Source organism: Cinclus cinclus, chromosome 6 (genome assembly GCF_963662255.1).
Source record: "Cinclus cinclus chromosome 6, bCinCin1.1, whole genome shotgun sequence".
NCBI lineage: Eukaryota > Metazoa > Chordata > Aves > Passeriformes > Cinclidae > Cinclus > Cinclus cinclus.
The window spans coordinates 42,268,013-42,287,943 of NC_085051.1; the positions used below are offsets into that span (position 1 = coordinate 42,268,013).

The 19,931-nt window shown below is 37.3% G+C and overlaps 1 protein-coding gene across 11 annotated transcripts in view; it reads left to right on the plus strand.

The window, feature by feature from the left end:
- NRXN3 (neurexin 3) overlaps positions 1-17,558 on the plus strand; it is a 900,390-nt gene extending 882,832 nt beyond the window's left edge. For 5 of the 11 annotated variants that reach the window (XM_062495267.1, XM_062495268.1, XM_062495269.1 and 2 more), the window contains one exon: positions 16,796-17,558. In XM_062495267.1, coding sequence (XP_062351251.1) covers positions 16,796-17,097 — 302 coding nt within the window. In that variant the 3' untranslated portion in view covers positions 17,098-17,558. Of the gene's footprint in view, positions 1-16,171 lie in introns of all 11 variants that reach the window. The other 6 variants (XM_062495263.1, XM_062495270.1, XM_062495271.1 and 3 more) reach the window with 2 other exon arrangements.
- Positions 17,559-19,931: the final 2,373 nt, after the last annotated feature.

A 19,931-nucleotide genomic window follows, 5' to 3' on the forward strand; every position in this document is an offset into this window, starting at 1 on the left:
TACCCTTATAAAAAGTCCCTCTCCAGCTTTCTTGTAGGCCCTCTTCAGGTAGTGGAAAAAGGTGTTGTAAGGTGTCCCTGGAGCCTTCTCCAGGCTGAACAGCCACAACTCTTTCAGCCTGTCTTCACAGGAAACAAGCTCCATCCCTCAGCTCCATGACCATTCTCTGGACTTGCTTCAGCAGGTCTTTCTTATGCTGGGGGCCCCAGATACTAATATGATTAATACTCAAGTAAGTTAACTTTTGGAATGAGATCTGTTTCTCTTCTAATCCAATCTTTTATGAAAACAGAGCAAATACCCTTCCCATCCACTTTCTTGCTGCAATGCAACCTCTGATAAACAGCTTAAAGTGTTGGCTTCTGAATCACAGAATTTATTCCAGTCATTCACAATGTTGTAAAAGAGGATTCAAACTTGCCTGCAGCAGCCTTCCATTGCTGTAATCCTGAACTTTCAAAAGAAAATTTGCAAAAACAGCACCCTCTCTTTATGCTTCTGCACTTCATAGCTAGTATTAAACTTGCCTGTAAAAACAAACAAGAAGTCCTGCCAAAAATCCATTCCCAAACGCCTGAGTCACAGCACCATCCCCTCTTGTCTTTTCTAAATGATAGACAGAACTAGCTCACATGTTGAAAGCTCCTATACAAAGGATTCCCCCTGCAGTGCTTCAGAGTTAGATAGCTCATATGTTAGTTAGCTCTATTGTATGTCTGATGCAGTTACAAGTGCTGCCTAGTAGGAGAATTGACGTCAAAGCATGGATTAATAGGCATTTGCCATTCCGTCTCCAAACACCTCTGCTTGAGGTCTCAAGGGGATTCTAGTGCTTTTATACATTATTAAAATCAAAAGGAAAGAGCATCTCACATTGTCTGAAGTGGTGTGAGAGAACAGCACCTAACATACCGCTCAAAAGCTTGGCAATCCATCTTTCCTTTCTGGAGGAAGAATTTGGGTTCTATTTATTTATATTTACAGACTTATCAGGGTTTCTACCTATGGTTTTCTACCACTTCACAGTGGTAATTTTGTAGAACCTGTCAGTAGTCTACTTGTTAGTGAACTTCTCATCAGTAACAGAATCTTATGTAGCATTTTTCTTTTACAGGTAACTGGGGATTAAAGCTTTAGTGTATGCAATATCTCATCGTGTATGCAGCTAATTTTACTGATGGAGAATTTAGCCTAGCCTTTTAGGATGGCTCTGGGGCAGTCCTTGTATTAATTCTGAGGACTATTTCACCTTGTTTTTGTCTGAAGAGGAGACTGAAGTCTCATAGTCCTAGGACTCAGTTCTGGACTTCCAAAGGCTTCTTGTAACATGAGGAAAATAATATTATAAGCAGGGCTGTACTGCTTCCATCATTTGAAACATGAACTTATTAATCCCTGATTTAGTGCAGTTTTTTAACATGTGCTTGAATAGGTCATTTCAGTTCTTAACTCTTACACCTCAATTACTCTAGGAGGGAACTTAAAATTTCTCAAACTTAGTAGAATAAAACATGCCCTATAAGAATCCTTATCATTCCCTGTGATTAATAAAATAGATAAGTTCAGGTATGAAGGCACAGGCAAATTAGTCTTTTTCAAAACCTACTGGAATAAGCCTCTTCCCAGCCATCACGCTGTAAATTCTCTTCACTCTACATTTTACAAAGAACTGGTGTTCCCAATGCTGAAAAGACATAGTACATTATTTCTTCTCAATAATTGCACTGTTTAGCTTGATATAATAACCAAGGAACTTGTGTATTGTTGTTAATTGGCATTCATCACTGTTTGTATAGTCCAGTTTAGACATTAACACCCCTGTTCTTTTCTTGAGCTTGTCCAACACTTTCCTTGTTATAATGTGTGTACACTGTTAAAGGTCTATGATTGTACTGATTCCCATGTATTCTCAAGGATAAGGTGTAGCTGCATCAGTAGAGACTTATAAAGTGGAGTGCTTCAGATCTTGGATGTCCTCCAGAGACATAAGTAGTGCCTGGGATGTTCCTGGATTATTTAACCATCCAAAAAGTGGACAGCATTTTCTTTGTGTTTTTTCTTTGCTTTATTTTGTTTACAACTCCAAGATAAAAAGCACAATATCTACCTCTGGATACTGCAAATGCATGTTCTTCCCAGCACTGGTTTGGGTCTGTAACAGGAATAGGAAATACTAGAAGAAGAGGGATTACTGAGTGCAGAACTAGAATCAACACTTTTCCTTCAGAAAGTACGTTTAAGCTCATTGCGAGAGAAACCTCTTACCAGTGATTCTACTGTGCTTTGGGTTCTCCTCTCTCAAAACAGGGGAGGAAGTTCCATCCACTGAGTTACTTGAGGTTGGATTAGATGCAGACTTTGAAAATGTAGTATGTTTATGCTGTTTTAGGGATTAATTCAATTACTTTGTAGGAACTTTCAGCAGAAATGGCAAATGCAGCCTAGTATGCAAGTGATTAAAAACATTACATTGAGAAAGGATTCTGCCCACTTCTGAAGTACACAACTTCCTTTCAGGTAGTTGTAGAGAGCAACAGGCTCTCACCTTAGCCTCCTTTTCTCCAGGCCTAACAATCTCAGTTCCCCCAGCCACTCCTTGTAGGACATTCTAGACCCTTCACCAGCTTTGTTGCTGTTCTCAGGATGTCTCAGCACCTCAGTGTCTTTCTTGAAGAGAGGGGCCCAAAATTGAGCACAAAACTCAAGGTGTGGCCTCACCAACACAGGGAGACAACCACTGCCCTGGTCCTGCTGGCCACACTAGTTCTGACACAGCCCAGGATGCCATTTGCCTTCTTGCCCACCTGAACACACACTAGCTCATGTTCAGCAGCTGTTGATCAGCACACCCAGGTCCTTTCTTGCTGGGCAGCTTTGCAGTCACTTTACATACTGTAGCACTGCCTGGGGTTGTTGTGACCCAGGTGCAGAACTGAGCACTTGGCCTTGTTGAACCTCATATAGTTTATCTCAACCTGTCCCACAACGTATGACTTCTTAGGACATTATTATTGAGAAGATACGCAGAAGTCATGAAGTATTTACTGGCATTTGGACAACCTGATGACGTGTATTTTTACCTGCTTCATAGCTGTATAGTGAAGAAAGGAGGAGGTGCTGATATAGCCTTGCTGCTCTATATTTGTGGATTAGCAGAAAATTACGTACATTTTAGTATTCCATAAATATACAGGAAACATTTGCTGCATGTGTTGAGACGTAGCAAGGATAGACATTCCTTCTCCCACTCAAATTATTGGATGACACTTTGCTAAACGCTGCTGAGTTTGTCAGTATGAGAATCTGGGTTTCAGTGGCAAAATCCCTTCAGAAAGACTTCTTTCTATTTAACTGACTTCTAGGATAAAATAAGTTTGGCTTTACATTAAAAAAAAAATAAAAAACCTTAGCTGGCTGCCTACAAATACCAATCTTCAGTCTTTCAAAAAAACCCCATCAGATCTTTCTCCCTGGAGAAAGAGACATTTTGGAGATGCATGGGAAGAATGCTTTCAGGCCAGTGATATTGGTTGGGCTACTTAGCAGTGGAAGCATCAAATACTCTTTGATTTGGAGGACTGTGAAAAGATAATAAGCTTATGGCAAACACCTGAAAAATTCTTTACTGCTGTGGCAGTTTAGCCCTATGATTTCCTTAGCTCTCAGAGCTATAAATGTGCTTTCATTTCTGATGATAGTTTTTTAGCTCATTGCTATAAAGAAGCCCAACTAATTAACACTTACACACAAACCCAGACAGAACAGCATGTGGGACTTTGCCAGTCATTCTTTTATATATATTCTTACTATGAATTATTTTTTTATTTCTAAGCTCCAGACGTGCCCATGGGCTTAGAATGAGTGAGCTTTTACCAGTACAAACAGCTGGTGCAAGGGAAGTGATATAACTAATTTATATTCTTAGGCTCTTCCTATCTCTGTGTTTTGTAGTGGACCAGCTAATTCAGTACACTTCTCTTGCAGTTTAAGGTAGTATAGATAGCTGATGGGAATCACAGGAATGGATTTTTATTCTTAGTTGGGTGTAGGGAAGAGGGTTTCCTTTGAAACTTAGTATTTAGTCCTATTAATCTGTAAGCTCTCTGTTACTTGTGGTGTGCTAAGCATTAGTTTGGCTGGATGTCTGAAAAACACTATGAAAGGTTAAAAGCCTGCAAGAATGAACAGGTTGTTTTGCGAGCTAGTACAAGCAGGAAGAACCAGAGTTGTGTTGTAGTAGACAGAACTCAATGTGGAATTCAGTGTGTTAGGGACGAGAGAAACTGTCAGCTTTAATGGAGCACAGGGACATGAAGCTGTGTCAGGGGAGGTTTAGGTTGGAAATTACAAGAAGGTTCTTCAACCCAGAGGGTGGTTGTGCACTAGAACAGGCTCCCCAGGGAAGTGGTCACAGCACCAAGCCTGCCAGAGTTCAAGTCTTTATACAATACTCTCAGGTGTATGGTGGGACTCATCTTGGGAATTGTGCTGTGCAGGGCCACGAGTTGGACTTTGGTAATCTTAGTGGGTCCCTTTCAACTCAGCATGTTTTGTGATTATGTAATTCTGTGATTCTCTGACTAGAGTGATAAAAGATATGGAAGTTCCAGAGGTTAGAATGAACGTGGGTGCAGTAGTGCAGCCCTAGATCCTAATTGACCATCCATCTTTTATATTGCTTTTTAATACACACAAACAAACACACATACACACACAGAAATGTGCATTGCCTTCACTTTTTTCCATTTCCCTTTAAAATGCAACTTGAAAACAAAAAATAATATAATAAAACTTTATCGTTGCAGTCAGTGAACAAGGGGGCTTTTTTGTATAATTGTTTCCCTGTTGATATATGGATTATTTCATTTGAAAACACTGGCTATCAGCTTAATCCTTCAGGCAATAAACTTGTAAGCTTTGATAATACAGATGTTTATACTCCCAGTACTTTGATCTACTTTGAGATTTTGAAAATAACAAAAAAAAGCTGCACTAGTTATGCTTTTTAGTCTTTGTTTTTCTGAGGAATAATTTGCTAAGTGTTCAGTAATAAAATAGCATCTTGTAGCTTCATGTGGAAGCATTTAGGATCCAATTTTCACATTAGGACATCTAGTTTTGACTGTTAGCAGCCAGAATTTTTTTTAAAGACTGAAGAAGGTTTTCCCAGCCTGAACAGAAATAGTTGAACCCAGATTTTCCAAAGAGCTCTACTTCTATTCAAGCCTCTGTATTGACCAAATAAAACATTGCTTAGCACCCTTCACATCCTAAGAGACTAACATCAAGATTTCCTTTACAAAATCTTGTCATCTCTTTAAGTGTTTCTGGCTCCGGTTGTGATTCTCTCTTTCTCTTTTGATCTTTCAGGCAGTAAAAGGCTTTTCCAGACCCTCATGCAATGAGTTGTGTGCTTATCATCAAATAGGGCATAGTATTTTCTGGAGAGGCCTGACATAGACTGCACAGTTGGCAGCCAGACTCATGCCTTACAGTCTGTTTTGCATCAAAGAGAAGGCACTCAATTCTAATGTGCTGAAGGGGGATATTTCACTGCTCTGAAAATCCAGCTGCAAGTCATGACAAATACTGATTAAAATTCAAAGCTTAAATGCCTCTTTGTGAAACTCCCTAAGTAGAATTAAACCAGAGGCTCAGAATCCTGGTGGGGAGTGATGTCCAGGGACACTATCCTTGTAACCTTGCAAAACAAAAATCTCCACTGAGGTCTGAGAAGGCCTCACTTCTGTATTTTTTTTTTCATATTCCTAATCAATTTTTTTCTGATCCACAAATTTTCCTATGTCCCTGAATTTTCCTATGTCAACCAGCATTTTACTTCCTGTAACCTGCATGTTTTGTCCCTGAGATAACCTTGACCAGGCTTCCACTTCTGTGGTTTGACCTCTTCCCTTCCTAACATGTTTACCAAAGGGATGTAGGAGATAGGTCCAGTGTAGCCTCCCAGCACAGGCATGGTACATTCCAGCTGCAGCTGCACTGTGCTGTTTAGTCAGTGCAACCTCATCACTTCTGAAGTAGAGCTCTTATATAACTCCTCTCAGAACTGGACACTTTTCAGTAATATGTCTAAAATCAACCCAGGCTATTTAATTTTTGTGGGATTTATACTTATGTAATATTCCCTAGAACTAACGCTGATCTATCAGTGGTTTTAGAGGGGCTATTGCTCCTCATGTTAATAAGTACAGAAACATCCTACCTGTTTGTTATCATATCTACACAAAAGTACCCCAGCCACATCCACAGGGAGGATATCCCCGTTATTCCCAGAAATTCATTGTCAAGATAGCTCCCACTTCAACTGATTGGTGGTAGCATGACTTTGTGATGGCTTATGGAATCATCTTGCTGGTATTCCTGATGGAAAGTTAAGGTGTATGCAGTGCTTACAGCCTGATTTTCCCACCTCCTGAAGAGATTAATCTTAGGCAGGGTCCAGAGCTTTATATGTAATTTTGTTGTCTTTTAAAACACCAAACAAAACAGTTTGCTTGTATGGGGTCCTGAGTTCCTTCCTAGAAGGACTCCAATGTCTAGGTGATGGTCTTTATACAAGAAAAATGCAGACATCATATGTTTCATTTGGAATTCAGAGGAAGCTGAGGACCCCTCTAGGACATATCATATCTGAGATACAGTTTTAGGAAAGACACAATTAGTAATATCTCCCTGAATTTTTAATAATTTTGTAGGAGAAAGTAGTCTCTGTCTTAATGCTAGCAGTGGCAGCATTTTCTGCCACTAGGCAGAAAAACAAAAGCCACTGATTGCAGGTGTGGCTTGGAGAGTTAGAACCAGAACAAGGGATGGAGTCTGGTGTTTTCAGTGGACTTAAAAAGGTCATCGTCAGAGTGAAAGTAATCCTAGCATAGATTATAATTGCTCCTCACCCTTTTCCCCTTCTGACCTCCCCCAGAAATGCAGAGATCCTGCTGGAATGTGCTTTGCCTTTTCTGGAGAGGCATGGATGGCCTTGTCTGCCCCTTCCCTTCTGCCTGCCCGCCCCCCAAATCCTTGCTTGCTCTTCTGTTTTTCTACTTTCCCTAAATGCAACTTACTTTAAGCATGCATTATTATTAACATCCTACAGTAAAATTAAGCTATTTTATAACCCATTTGTCGATCTCAGCCAATTTCTTCTATCTTTTTCTATGTCTATTTATGACGTACATCCAGACTGCACGTCTTTTTTTTTTCCTCTCCATGTTTATTTTAAAAATAAGTGATTAAAAAAAAGATGTATTAAAAAAAAAAGCAACACTCAAGGGTGGTGGGGTTTTTGGCCAACAATTGAAAGCATATTTGAATGGGAGGGTGACGGAAGGAAAGAGAATCCAATTATTTTAAAAACTAATTCTAATTATGAAAGTGTCCCTAGACTGCTTTGTCTGTTCCTTTCAATGTGTGCATCTGGTTCGTCCATCTTTGAAAGTGTGTGGAATAATTTTTCCTTTAAAAATAAATTTTCTAAATCCAGCAATTGTTCTTATCGCCCTTATTCCTGGGAACAAAGTTCTCTTTTTCATTTTTTGCTTTTTTTTTTAGTATATCTCTACATAGTTATATTTGGATGTATTTCTTTTCAATGGTTGAATTTCTATCTTAGATTTGGTTTGTTCCAATCTAATAATGAAAAAAACAAACAAAACAAAAGAGTTATGAATTGTTTTCTGCAATTTTTTCCCTCTATTTCTGTCTTTAAATAAGGAACTACTTCACTGGTAGAATCCTACAGCTGTATTTTTGAGATTCTTCAGGGAATCTGAATATAAAAGCAGTCTAATTTGACAACAGGGATGGGTGTGCAAACACAATTTTTACATTTGAAACAGTACATTTGATGTACTCAAGAAATTATTGTCTCAAATTACTGAGAATACTGATGCCAATCTAATGGACTTCAGAGAAGATGATTCTTAGAACAAGAAAGCTGTGGGCAGCTACAGATGAAGTTGTTCTAATTCCAGTGCATAAAACTAGTTTCCTTGTGTTTTTTTTGTTTTACTCTCTGGTTATTATTATTACTATTATTATTATTATTATTATTATTATTATTATTATTATTAGTTTATGTATTTTTACTGCTATTTTTAGTAGGGAAAAGTCTTAACTGTTTTTATAATTTGAGAACCTTTAATGAAAATGTAAATATTAATACTATAATTATTAATTTTTTTGTAACTTGCATGTTGAAGAAGTTGCAGCTTAGGGTTTGTGAGATTGTCAATGTTAGAGTTCTGTTCTTTCTTTTTGTTGATGGGCATGAATATGCTCATTTGTTTTTGTATATTGCCCATCCCTTCCTTACAGCCAGAAGCTCTAATGCTGCTAGATCACTCCGTACCGCCCTTACATGGACATGGCAACTGACTTACACATTCACTCCCATCATCTTCATCTCCTGTGTAGTACACTCATAGATTTTTACACTCCCACTCCATCCACCCTAAGCATTTTTTCTTCCCATAAGTTACCCTTCACCACCCCTTTCTTTAGCATTGTTAAAATTTTATGTGCAGTCATCCATTCCTTAAAACACACACACACAAAAATTATAGAAAAAAAGAAAATGTTTAAAAAAATATATATCAAATTGACCAAAAAGGAAAAAAAGCAACAAACTTTGCTTTTCAAAAAACATTATATGTGTAGATATGCAAACAAGCAAAAGTAAATTCAATAAATTGTACAGGATTTTTCAAATGCAATATGCTAACAACTTTACATAATTTAAAAAATACAACCAAAAACAGCAGAAAAAAGAAACCAGTTCAAATCTGTTAAGGTGCAAGATTTTTTTCTTTTCATGTTATGTGGTGTGGATGTATGTGTTGTTGCCTCCCTGTATCGCCCTTTGTTGTAAAACAAATATATTTAAAAAGAAATAATAAACATTTTGCTAAAAAAGTTTTTAAGAAACAACAGCAAAAAAAAAAAAGCAAGTTACAAGAATGTGGCAATGCTACTTGTCCAAGAGCATTCTTACACAACTTTCTTTTGTAAATTTTTCCTTTCATGCCAAAAAACATGCGGGCAATTTGTTGATGTAAGTTGACTGTTATGAAATCAATGTGGTATGCTTTCTAAATACTTTTATTTATTTTTGGTTCCCTTTTTTAAAAGGAAATAATTTTTTTGATTTTCATAATTTTTTTTCAGTTCTCATAGGTTTTGATCTTTCTTTTGCTGATAAAGTGAATTACCTGTTCTGTTTTTCCTTTCTCTGACCTTGTTGCTGTGGCATTTTTATTTTCTAGTGTATGGTTTTGTTTTAGGAATATATATATATAAGTTTGTTTATTTTTAATCAATTTTTTTGACTTTATGTTATGTGCTCTTTGTATATTGTCGACTACCATATTGTATTGTGCATAGGACGGGGTGAAGGAGCCTGAGGCAGTTTGGTTCTGTTCTTTCTCAGTCCCCCTCTAGAAGCTTTCTTTCCCTTTCCCCACACAAATCACCAGTAATGCCACTTCTCTTCATGCTATTTAAATTGTATTTAACCTGGTGGTGTGGCCTTCATGTCAAGTCAAAATTTATGGGACTTCATTAGAATTTTGGTAGTTCTCCGGATTTTTCTCCTGCAGCTCTACACCATTCTAATTTTATTCCCATGAAACTTTTATTTCTATCAATTTTTTCACTGCTGATTATGTGCCTGATGTCCAATCCAAATGATACTCTCAAGTGAACTCTTACCAAGTTAGTGCACCCACTATATTACTATTAGTATCAGGCTTGATAGCATCATACAGAAATTATGCAGACAGATCCTGAACCTCTAAAATTTCCTCACTAAAAAAGAGGTTTGCATTATTTTCTTCAAAAAGCAGTGGCTAAAAGTAAGAGAAAGCTGTACTTCTGTATAAGTACATATGTTTTCTCCATTTCTGCATAGTAATGCTGTGCTCAGCAGCTATATTAGGTTCAACCACCCAGTCCCTGGAACATCCGATACTGAAAACACAACAGATAATTATACTGAATAGGAAGCTGTCACCAGATATTCATAAAAGTTTAAAATCATGGTGGGAGATAGGAGAAGGCATGCCTCAATTGGTTCAGAGAAGCTCAGTGTCTGGGCACCAAAATGCTTGATTTTGCTCTAGAATTTTGCTGCCAGACATGATGTCAGGACCTCTCTGGAAGGTTCTGTTTCACTGAAACTCCACAAAGGTGACAATAATTTACATCAGTAACAGACAACCCAGAATTAAATTGGGATTCATGACCTCTCAAACTCAATTCATGACTCAAACTTTTGCTCATCTGTTGGGAAACACTGCATTTACTAATGTCTTTTAATATAGTTGGAAGGAGGGGCTTAGGAAACACTTTTCTACCAACTCCACCAGAAATCCAGTTTTATCAAATCACTTTGAGGACTATATAGTCTCTGAAATGAAAAGGGGATATCTGAGATAAAGAGTTGCAGTATTCCATTGTGGAAATAATGTTTTTCTCTGTACTACTCTCTGTCAATTGCAATTAATTCAGACTGCAAGAGTAGAAAATACTGAGATTGTTCATATACTAGGTTTTGTGTTAGCATCATCTTTCCTTTGAATCAGAAACTATATTCTGAATAATTTCCTCTTTTTATCCTCAGAGGACTCAAAGCAGAATTAACTAAATACCGTTAGACTGAAAGTTATGAACTCAGTCTTTTAATAAGGAATTATTGAGTTGATACAGAGGGGGAAAAGGTAAGGAATTATTTCTCTGGCAAGTATTTCTTATTAAAAATGAAGTCAGACTTCAGAGGAACATCAAAAGAATAGATTGAAAATTGCAAACTTTGGATGCAGAATTTCAAGTACCTGCAGGAACGGATGAATTGTCCAGCCTTTATAGATGAGATTTTAAAGCTCCTTGGCTGCAGCTGGAAAAGAGAGAGACTATAAGGTGTGTTCCTTATCATCATCAGGAGAAGATGAATCTTTCAGGCTTTCTTTTTGTGTGCCTTTTGTCCTGCATCAGTTTGATGCCTGAAACTCCATTGAAGTAGTTGTGGCTCTAAAGATGAAAACCAGTGGCTGCTACAGTTTTCCAAGTTGTTTTATTTATTGCATTTTTTGGTGCCCTCTGCATTCCTGGCTTGCCCACACCATCCTCACAGTTCATAAGGCTTCTATTAAATTTTAAACACTCTGTCTTTTCCAGTGGCAGAGGACTCTGACTGGAGCTCAGCTCCAGAGGTATGAATTATATATCTATAAATACACTCATAAAGCAAAAATCAGGGCAGCTCCAAGGCTTAAGCAGACCTTTTATATCCCCAGTGCTTTTGACAGTTTAAAGAAAAGCACAACTCCATGAAAGTAGTATATATTTTAGATTAAAAGGCTAATTTTTAATTAATATATGCACGCTTTCTGGAATGAGGCCAAGCTGGGCTGTTTGGTATAAGATTTCCAACCTCACAGAATTCAATTCTCTCAGAGGTCCTACCAATTTGGTGTTAAGATTTTTGGGACTTGGGTGTTGTTTTTTTTCATCTACACTGTTGATGCGCAAATAAGTTTTGCATCTGTGTCACTGCAGAGGAAACAATTTTATCTGTTTCTCTTTTTTTTTTAGTTCTTTGGCATTGTGTTGTCGAGAGTAGCTTTTTAAAAAATATATTTATATTCAAGAAACATCTATTCCCTGGTTAGGGGAGCAAGCACAAAGTAGGTGAGAAATTAATCTGGAAAATCGCTGTGAAATCTTTGGATTGCTAAAATAGTCCTGAACTCACAGCATACCAGTGAATACTTTTAACGGGTTCTTAACAGCCAACAGGGAAAAAAAAAAAAAATAGCAAAACACACCTGTAACTACCAGGAAACAATCTATATCATTCACAGGTGGAATCTAAGTCTCACATGAATATTTGTTTGTAAGCCGTGGCTCAAACTGGGTTGCAGCCTTACTTTTTTTTTTCCCCCTACAGCAAAGAGCAATTTGGAAATTGAACCTGTAAGTTTTATTCAAGGCTAAAAAGCATTAATTTTTCAATTGAAAAATGGGTAGACATTGTGAGGAGAAAAGAAATCTTGACAAACATAAAATCTCTCAAACAGTTCCCTTCATGTAAGGTTTTTCAGGGGCTACTCTTTTTCTAGAGGCCTATATCTCCAAAATATTTGCCTTCCACAGCAAACCATTCAGGATCTAAATCCTGCATAAGATATTCTTGACAACCAAGTGGGTGTTTAGTTTTTTTAAATCTTTCCATGTTTACATTTAAACTGATGTAGAGCCTGGGCAAGAGGCACCACTACTCCACTATCAAAGGACCCCTGGCTCCAGGCAGCTTCCTGCACCCACAGCCATTTTTCAGTGGAAGATGCTTCCCCCTATACACACACTCATAATCTGCTGGTCATCACACTCCCTCTCATGTCTCTTACATGTAGAAATGTAGAACCACTTACAGAGTTGTTTGCACGTATGAGATGAAAGTTTGCACTTGCGCCATAGACATTGGTGATCATATTTCTCATACGTTCCTGGGAGCTTGTCAGGATTTACATTCCCTGTTATCCTGAAATAACACATTTCTCTTAGAATGAGTGGCATTTTTATCATGCCATTTTTAAGGATGTTTTTATTCCTCTATAAATCACACACTCCAAGAAGTATTCATTGTGCTTGCATCCTGTTAGACCTACGGCTTCAAGTTCGCTGTGAGATTTGCGTAGATGCCTAACAATGCAATAAAAGAGAAGCCTAGATTGATTTTTCTGACTTACTGTCACACAGCTTTATTTGGTCTCAGTTTCTTCTGTTACAGACAATAAAAAATTAAAAATCAAAACATTATTACCACCCTTGCATCTACATGATACTCCACAAGAGTAAGTGTAAAAAATTAACTCCTTGATGAAGAAGTGATTCCTAATGAAGGATGTTAAACAGTCTCTTAATTTCTTGAGTATGCAAGTAACCACAGTATAGATCATTGGGCAATTTGGAATAAAAACTAATGATGAGATTAAATAATTGTATCAAAATTAATCCAGTGCTCATGGTATGAAAGTTATTTCTCTCCTCACATACATTGAGAGATGAAAGCTTTGTAAAACTTAGTCCTGACTCTGTCTTATTGCCTTCCATCCAACAGACTTGCTGGCATCAAAAAGCTCCATTATTTTCTCCATAATTTATGTAAAGCCCCACTTACTATAGCAAGTCTATCAACTTTACTTACTATTTCAAGACAGATGTGATCATTTTTATACTTTCAGTAGTCTTGATCATTATCACAAGTCCTTGATAGAAACACAAACTATATAATTATGATTTGGTTTTAGATGCAAAGGTTACTGGGGCAAAAGGAAGGCCTTCATATTAAATGTAAGATATGTCTGATTCCTTCCAGAAAATTAATCATTAATGCGACCAAAATAACTTCTCTTTAGCTGAAAAGTACCCAAAATATTGCTCCAATGGGTGACAGATCAACTACATACTGATGGTGTAGGCCAGTATAATAGCTTTTAAGAAGAAAGGCACTTCAAGGCTCCAGACAAGCAATTAAAAGCTGACAAACTTTTTTTTCCAGTTAAGTGTCACAGATGAATGAAAATCACAGATGAGTATTGCAATTGACCAGCAAAACACTGATCTTAAAATACTGTTTAAATGAACACTATCTATCCCTGACTTTCCAGAACTTAAATTCCAGACTCATGCAATTTGATGAAATCCTCACTTAAATACTGTTACTTTTATTCATTTTTTTTTTACCAGGCTCACAGATGATCTTTTCCCCTAAGGCATACTCCAAGTTCATCCTGAGACCACCTGTTTGCATAGATTATAGATGCTCTACTCAAGGCATGAATAGGCCTTCTGGACATACATAAATCATATTACATGCTCTAGTTTCTACATAGCTCAGAAAACAGCTCAGATGCATGAGCACAAAATGCAGTGTAGTCATTTGGCAGACTACACTTTAGGCTTTTTTACATAATTTTTTTGAAAGCATGTAGTTTGGAGACATTGATACTTACTTCTTCATTCTCTCTGCAGTAACAAAATAGATATATGAACATACTGAGGAAGCTCAAAAAACTAAATAACATGTTCAAATTGGCCCTTTGTATCTTAACTTGAAACTAGCTTTGCATGAAAATATGCAAAATACTGCATTTCTTATTTTGGCGTAATTTCTACCCTGGTACCTCTGAGAGAATTCCCACTGTCTCAGTTGATTAAACTGTGTCACCACTTAGTTTCCCATTAACAAAAAGAATAAGTCATATTGCTATTTCAGCTATCCAGATTTAATCAAACTGTTAAGTACCTTTTCCAGTATATTTCTATCTTAAGTGTATAATTTGTTCAAATATATTGCTCTCCAAATACATTTAGAAGGCATTTTGATTTTAGACCATATTCCTTGTAGATGTTCTATGGACATTACTGGCAGAATTCAATGGGAAACAAGTACATGTAATATATAGGGTAGATTTGAGAGAGTAGAATTTTTGACCCTGATGTATTCAGCATTGGAACAATGCCAAACTCTTCATTAGCAGTTATTAATACAAAACTAAAACCCAGAATTATTTATTTAGGAACTGTAATTCACTTTGTACATCCTCCTTAAGCAATGGTGAGTATAAATCAAAACTTCCTACGTATTAGGAATACTTCTTACTGAGTTGCACTCCTTTGAATAGATCTAGGTTGTTCTCATGATGTCAGCTGAACAATTCAATTTGTATTTTAAGCTGCTTACTTAAATGACTAGGCAAAGAAAAATTATCCAAGGGAAAATATATACACAAACTTTCAAAACCAATATAGTTCATTCTAAAAACATTGTTGACGACCTGTTTATCAGCAGAAGACTATTTAATCAGAACTAAAGGAATTAGATAAATTAATGAGATTCCACACTTTTTTTTTTTTAGTCCACAATATAAAACAATGGAGTGTTAACTACCATAGACTCAAGAGTAGAGGTGCAGTCACATTATAATATAGAGACAACATAGGACTATAACCTAAAAGTAGCAATATTGCTGCTCAGAATCCAGATCATAGAAATGATGCACTGATTTTCTTGTTTCATATTGTAAGGTACAGATGTTACATCTATAGCTTTATTGTTCTGCTTGAAGAGGGGACCATGAGTCCACCTTGTTTTCAGCCCTCTGTAGGCACATAACCATCATGTTAGAAATCAGAAGAACTGATGTCGCCTGCCTGACTATCAAGAAGAAACAGTAGGTGTGAAGACAACTTCTGCAGTACAATCCTGGGCTCAAGTGCTAACTTGGTTAATCAAAATCCTTATTCAGTTTTTGGGGCTTTTTTTTGTCAATCATAATAAAATCTATCTTAATTTTTAATCAAATTATAGTAAATGAATATCAAGAAGACTGGAAGATGAAGATAGCATGGCACTAGTAGCCCCAAAAGATGCAAGGAAAGGGACATTCCTAGTTTCAAACAGAATGCCAAAGAAAGATTAAAAAGAGTTGAACTATAAGTAGAGCTCTGTACCTTCCTGGACCCAGTAAGTACTTGGTTCTTATTTCATCCCTCACTTTCATGAACCTTCCCACAATTTAAAAGCCATCCAGAAGAAATGGATGAATGGAAAGCTCCTTAGGGGAAGGACTTACATACTGCTACAGAGGTGAGCATATTAGAATGGCAGAGAAAAAAATACCACTGTTATTTTAAATTAAAATAATCAGAAGAAGCAAAACTGGAAAGATGAGTGGTGGAAAAATATATCTAGGGGAGCACTAGTCTATGGCAGTCTAAAGTAATTTAAATAGTCTTCTAACCAAATGCTTTAAAAAGATGACTACCAAAAACTGAAGACCACAGAGTCACTTGAGAGTATCTCCAAAAATCAAAAAATTGAGTGGGCAAAAATTCAGGGTATTTCACTGTACATACCTAGCATAGGTGGGAAACAGAACATGCACTTTACCAATGTCCAAGCAGGGTGGGAGAGATCAGTGAAAGGCAGCCCCAGGAAAGTATATTGGTAGTGTAGCTAGAGAGAGAAAGCTGATCCCTGACAGCTTTTCATAATGCCCAGATCCTCTCTTACCCTTAAGTGAACTGAGAATGGTGCATCGTGTCATTAAAATGTACTAATCTTCCTTTTTTTCTCTCTTTTCCATCCCAGGAGGTGAATTAGTTATCCCTCTACTTGTAGAAGACCCTTTAGATATCCCTCCTATTGCTACTCGTGCACCTTTCATTACACTTCCCCCTACCTTTCGCCCCCTCCTCACCATTATTGAGACCACCAAAGATTCCCTGTCCATGACCTCTGAGGCGGGGTTACCTTGCTTGTCGGACCAAGGCAGCGATGGTTGTGATGATGATGGCTTGGTGATATCTGGGTATGGCTCAGGGGAAACCTTTGACTCTAACCTACCCCCTACTGATGATGAAGATTTTTACACCACCTTCTCCTTGGTAACAGATAAGAGTCTTTCCACTTCCATCTTCGAAGGTGGCTACAAAGCACACGCACCCAAGTGGGAATCCAAGGACTTTAGACCTAACAAAGTCTCCGAAACTGGTAGGACTACTACCACGTCTTTGTCCCCTGAGCTGATCCGCTCCACAGCTTCGTCCTCGACTGTGATGGTTCCCAAATTGCCAGCCGGCAAAATGAATAACCGTGAGCTCAAACCCCAGCCTGACATAGTCTTGCTTCCGTTGCCCACTGCCTATGAGCTAGACAGCACAAAGCTGAAGAGCCCGCTAATCACTTCCCCCATGTTCCGTAATGTGCCCACAGCAAACCCCACGGAGCCGGGAATCAGACGGGTTCCGGGGGCCTCAGAGGTGGTCCGTGAGTCGAGCAGCACAACGGGGATGGTCGTCGGCATTGTGGCTGCTGCCGCCCTCTGCATCCTCATCCTCCTGTACGCCATGTACAAGTACAGGAACAGGGACGAGGGGTCCTATCAGGTGGACGAGACGCGGAACTACATCAGCAACTCAGCCCAGAGCAACGGCACGCTCGTGAAGGAGAAGCAGCAGAGCTCAAAGAGCGGCCACAAGAAGCAGAAAAACAAGGACAAAGAGTATTATGTGTAAAAAAAGAATAATTATTTATATATAAATATATAAATACTTAATGAGATTTAACTGAGATATCAGAACCATTGCAGCAAACGAGATGATTGGGAGATATCGTTTGTGGGAAAAAGTATTGGGAAAAAAATTCAGCAGTGACTGTTAATGTCTAAGTCATCACTTGGAGTCAGCAAACTTTGCCCTAATGTATTATAAAGCACACTAAGCGTTCTGGAGATGGCGCGCACAGCTCTGCTCTGTTAGTGAACTTGGACATCTCCAAATCTCCTCCTCCGCTGAACTTTCTGCAAAGGTAGAAGACTTCATGGCTTACTTGTTTCATATCTCCAAGTGAGTCTTTAACAATGTTCGTGATCCTTGACTGTATCAATAATTTTTCAGTTTACTTATTAAAATGAAAAAAAATTAAAAAAAGAAGGAAAAAGAAAAAAATACAAACATTATTAAACAACAAAAAAATATTGAGCAAACCGATCTGGCCGTGTCCAGCATACACATAATTTTTCGAGATTGGAGGAGGGGACTAAAAGATTTTGGAGATTGTTGGTTTTTTGGTTTGGTTTTGTTTTGTTTCTTGAGTTGGTTTACATTTGGTTTCTTTGGTTACTTTTGGGTGAGGGAGGGAAGAGTAGAATGGAATGGTGTGGGGGGTGACCCAGGACATGACTCGAGAAGAAATCTCGGAAAAAAAATTCATAATAAATAAAGAGAGACTATTACCATATATGAACTCAAAAGCTACCCATGGTGTTTACTCTGCATATCTGGTTGTATTGTCTCTAGAACCCATCATCTTGTAGTTGTTTGCTAACAATGCAGTGAAAGTGTCTGATGAGAGGTGCTGAGGAAAATTGTCATGGAAAGCTGGTTCTCTTGGATCTGGCTCCAGTATTTGCAATTGAACAGAAGAGCAGATGAGTTTGGGTCTGTTCTGATCAGTAATTAGCTTTATTTGAGTATGGCACTCAGTGTGCATTAGACAACCAAAGTATGGTTAATGAGATTCAGAGATTCAAAAAAGAATGTTTAAAAGTTATTAACCATTCTGAGCTGAATATACTGTGCAAAAAAAAAAAAAAAAGAAAAAGGAGCCTTCCTCTGGGTTCTGGTTCTGTGACATTGCAGTGCATGCAAAATAATAATAATAAATCAGTTTAATCAGAAAGACACTACTGGAGTTCAACTTGTGACAAGACCAATAAATGTCAGAAAAGCTAAACACTTGTAAAAGGATGCAAATTAAATTGTTCTTTTGGCATATAACTGTTTTACATATGTAATATTTTTATTTTGTAGCTTGACATTTCAGATCATCTCTGTCTTTCCATTAGCCCTATTCTCCCTTTTCCTTCTCTTTTATATAAAAGAAAATAAATAAAGCTGCTGTGACACACAAAGAATAATAAAGAAAAGTTAATTTAATAATATAATATATATATATACACACAGATGTATTTATCATGGTATGTTTGAAGGGACGGTTGGAACAGAAGTTCTGTTATAGTCTTAATGCAGAATGAGAATGTTCTTGAAGAACAGAGTAAAAAGAAACAGACAACAAAAGCAAACCTTAAAATGTGAAGGGAGCGTGTGTTTTAGCTTTGTCACAGTTACCTGTGTCAAAAAAAAAATCTGAAATTTTGTTTACATATTTTACTACTATTTTTTTGCTAGTATAATTTCTATATGGATACCCTGATGGTGTATATACTGTTTTATGGTTAAATTGGGAATGTCTTCTGTTTTATTTAATTTATTTAATTTGGTTGTTTGGTTTCTACATTTTCCCAGTTATTGTGAAAAGGATTATCTTACTGTACAGAACAATAGTGAGGTGGTTTGACGGCCATGCCTGTCATGTGCAAAAAAGAAAATGAGGGAGAGAGAGACAGAGAGGGAAACAACAAAAGCCAAGAGAGGTTGAGAACCCTGGGATATCAGAAATGAAAACTTTTGCTGTATGCAGATGAAAACTAATCAGCTGTTTAGGTTTAGAAATCTACTCTTGCTGGTGTTTATAAGTCGCATGAATATTTGACTTTGAAGAAGTTTCATCAGATACACACACGCACATGGGAACTTAAATTCAAAAAACAGTCTTCTCAAACACTTAGAGAAGGCGCTTTCATGTTAACAAATATTTTCAGTGCGTGTATGTGTGCGTGTGTGTGGTGCGTGTGCGTGTGTGTGAGGTTGAGCTTTTTTCTTTTTTATTTTTTATACTAAAAAGAAAATAAGACAGGTTTTAAAAAGGTATGAAAGCACGATTTTAGATGACTTAACTGGCCGAAACTATATAAAAGTTGATTATATCTTGATGTCTGTAAAAGATTGATGTTCTTGGAGTCTTGGAGTCTTGTGAAATGATTTCCTGCTTTCTTTCTTCCTTTCCTTTTTGCTTTCCTTTTTTAAGTTAAAGGAAAAATATTTACACTTTCCTTTTTTGTGTAAGTTTCTATTGGACAGTTTTTGGGAACATGTGCATTTCTGTATGTGGGCTACTACCATATCCCTGTTGCTTTATGGACAACCCAGAGAATTTTTATTTGAGTTATTGTGATGTTATTGCTTTCTTTTCCCTTTCTTTTTCTTCTTCTTTTCAATTATTTTTCTTTTCTTAGTTGCATTTTGTTTAAAGATATGCTTAGCAATAAAATGTTCTTCCCAAAGCCCTGGATGTTGCTGCGTTTTTATTTCCAAAAGACTTCAGGGAAATTCCAGACCTTTAAAGGTGAAAATATTCTGTGATGTAACTATCCCCCATCCCACAGGAGTGTCTAGCTACCAAATTACAGATTCATATTCATGTTTGCATTCTTCTGTTGGTCCAGTGA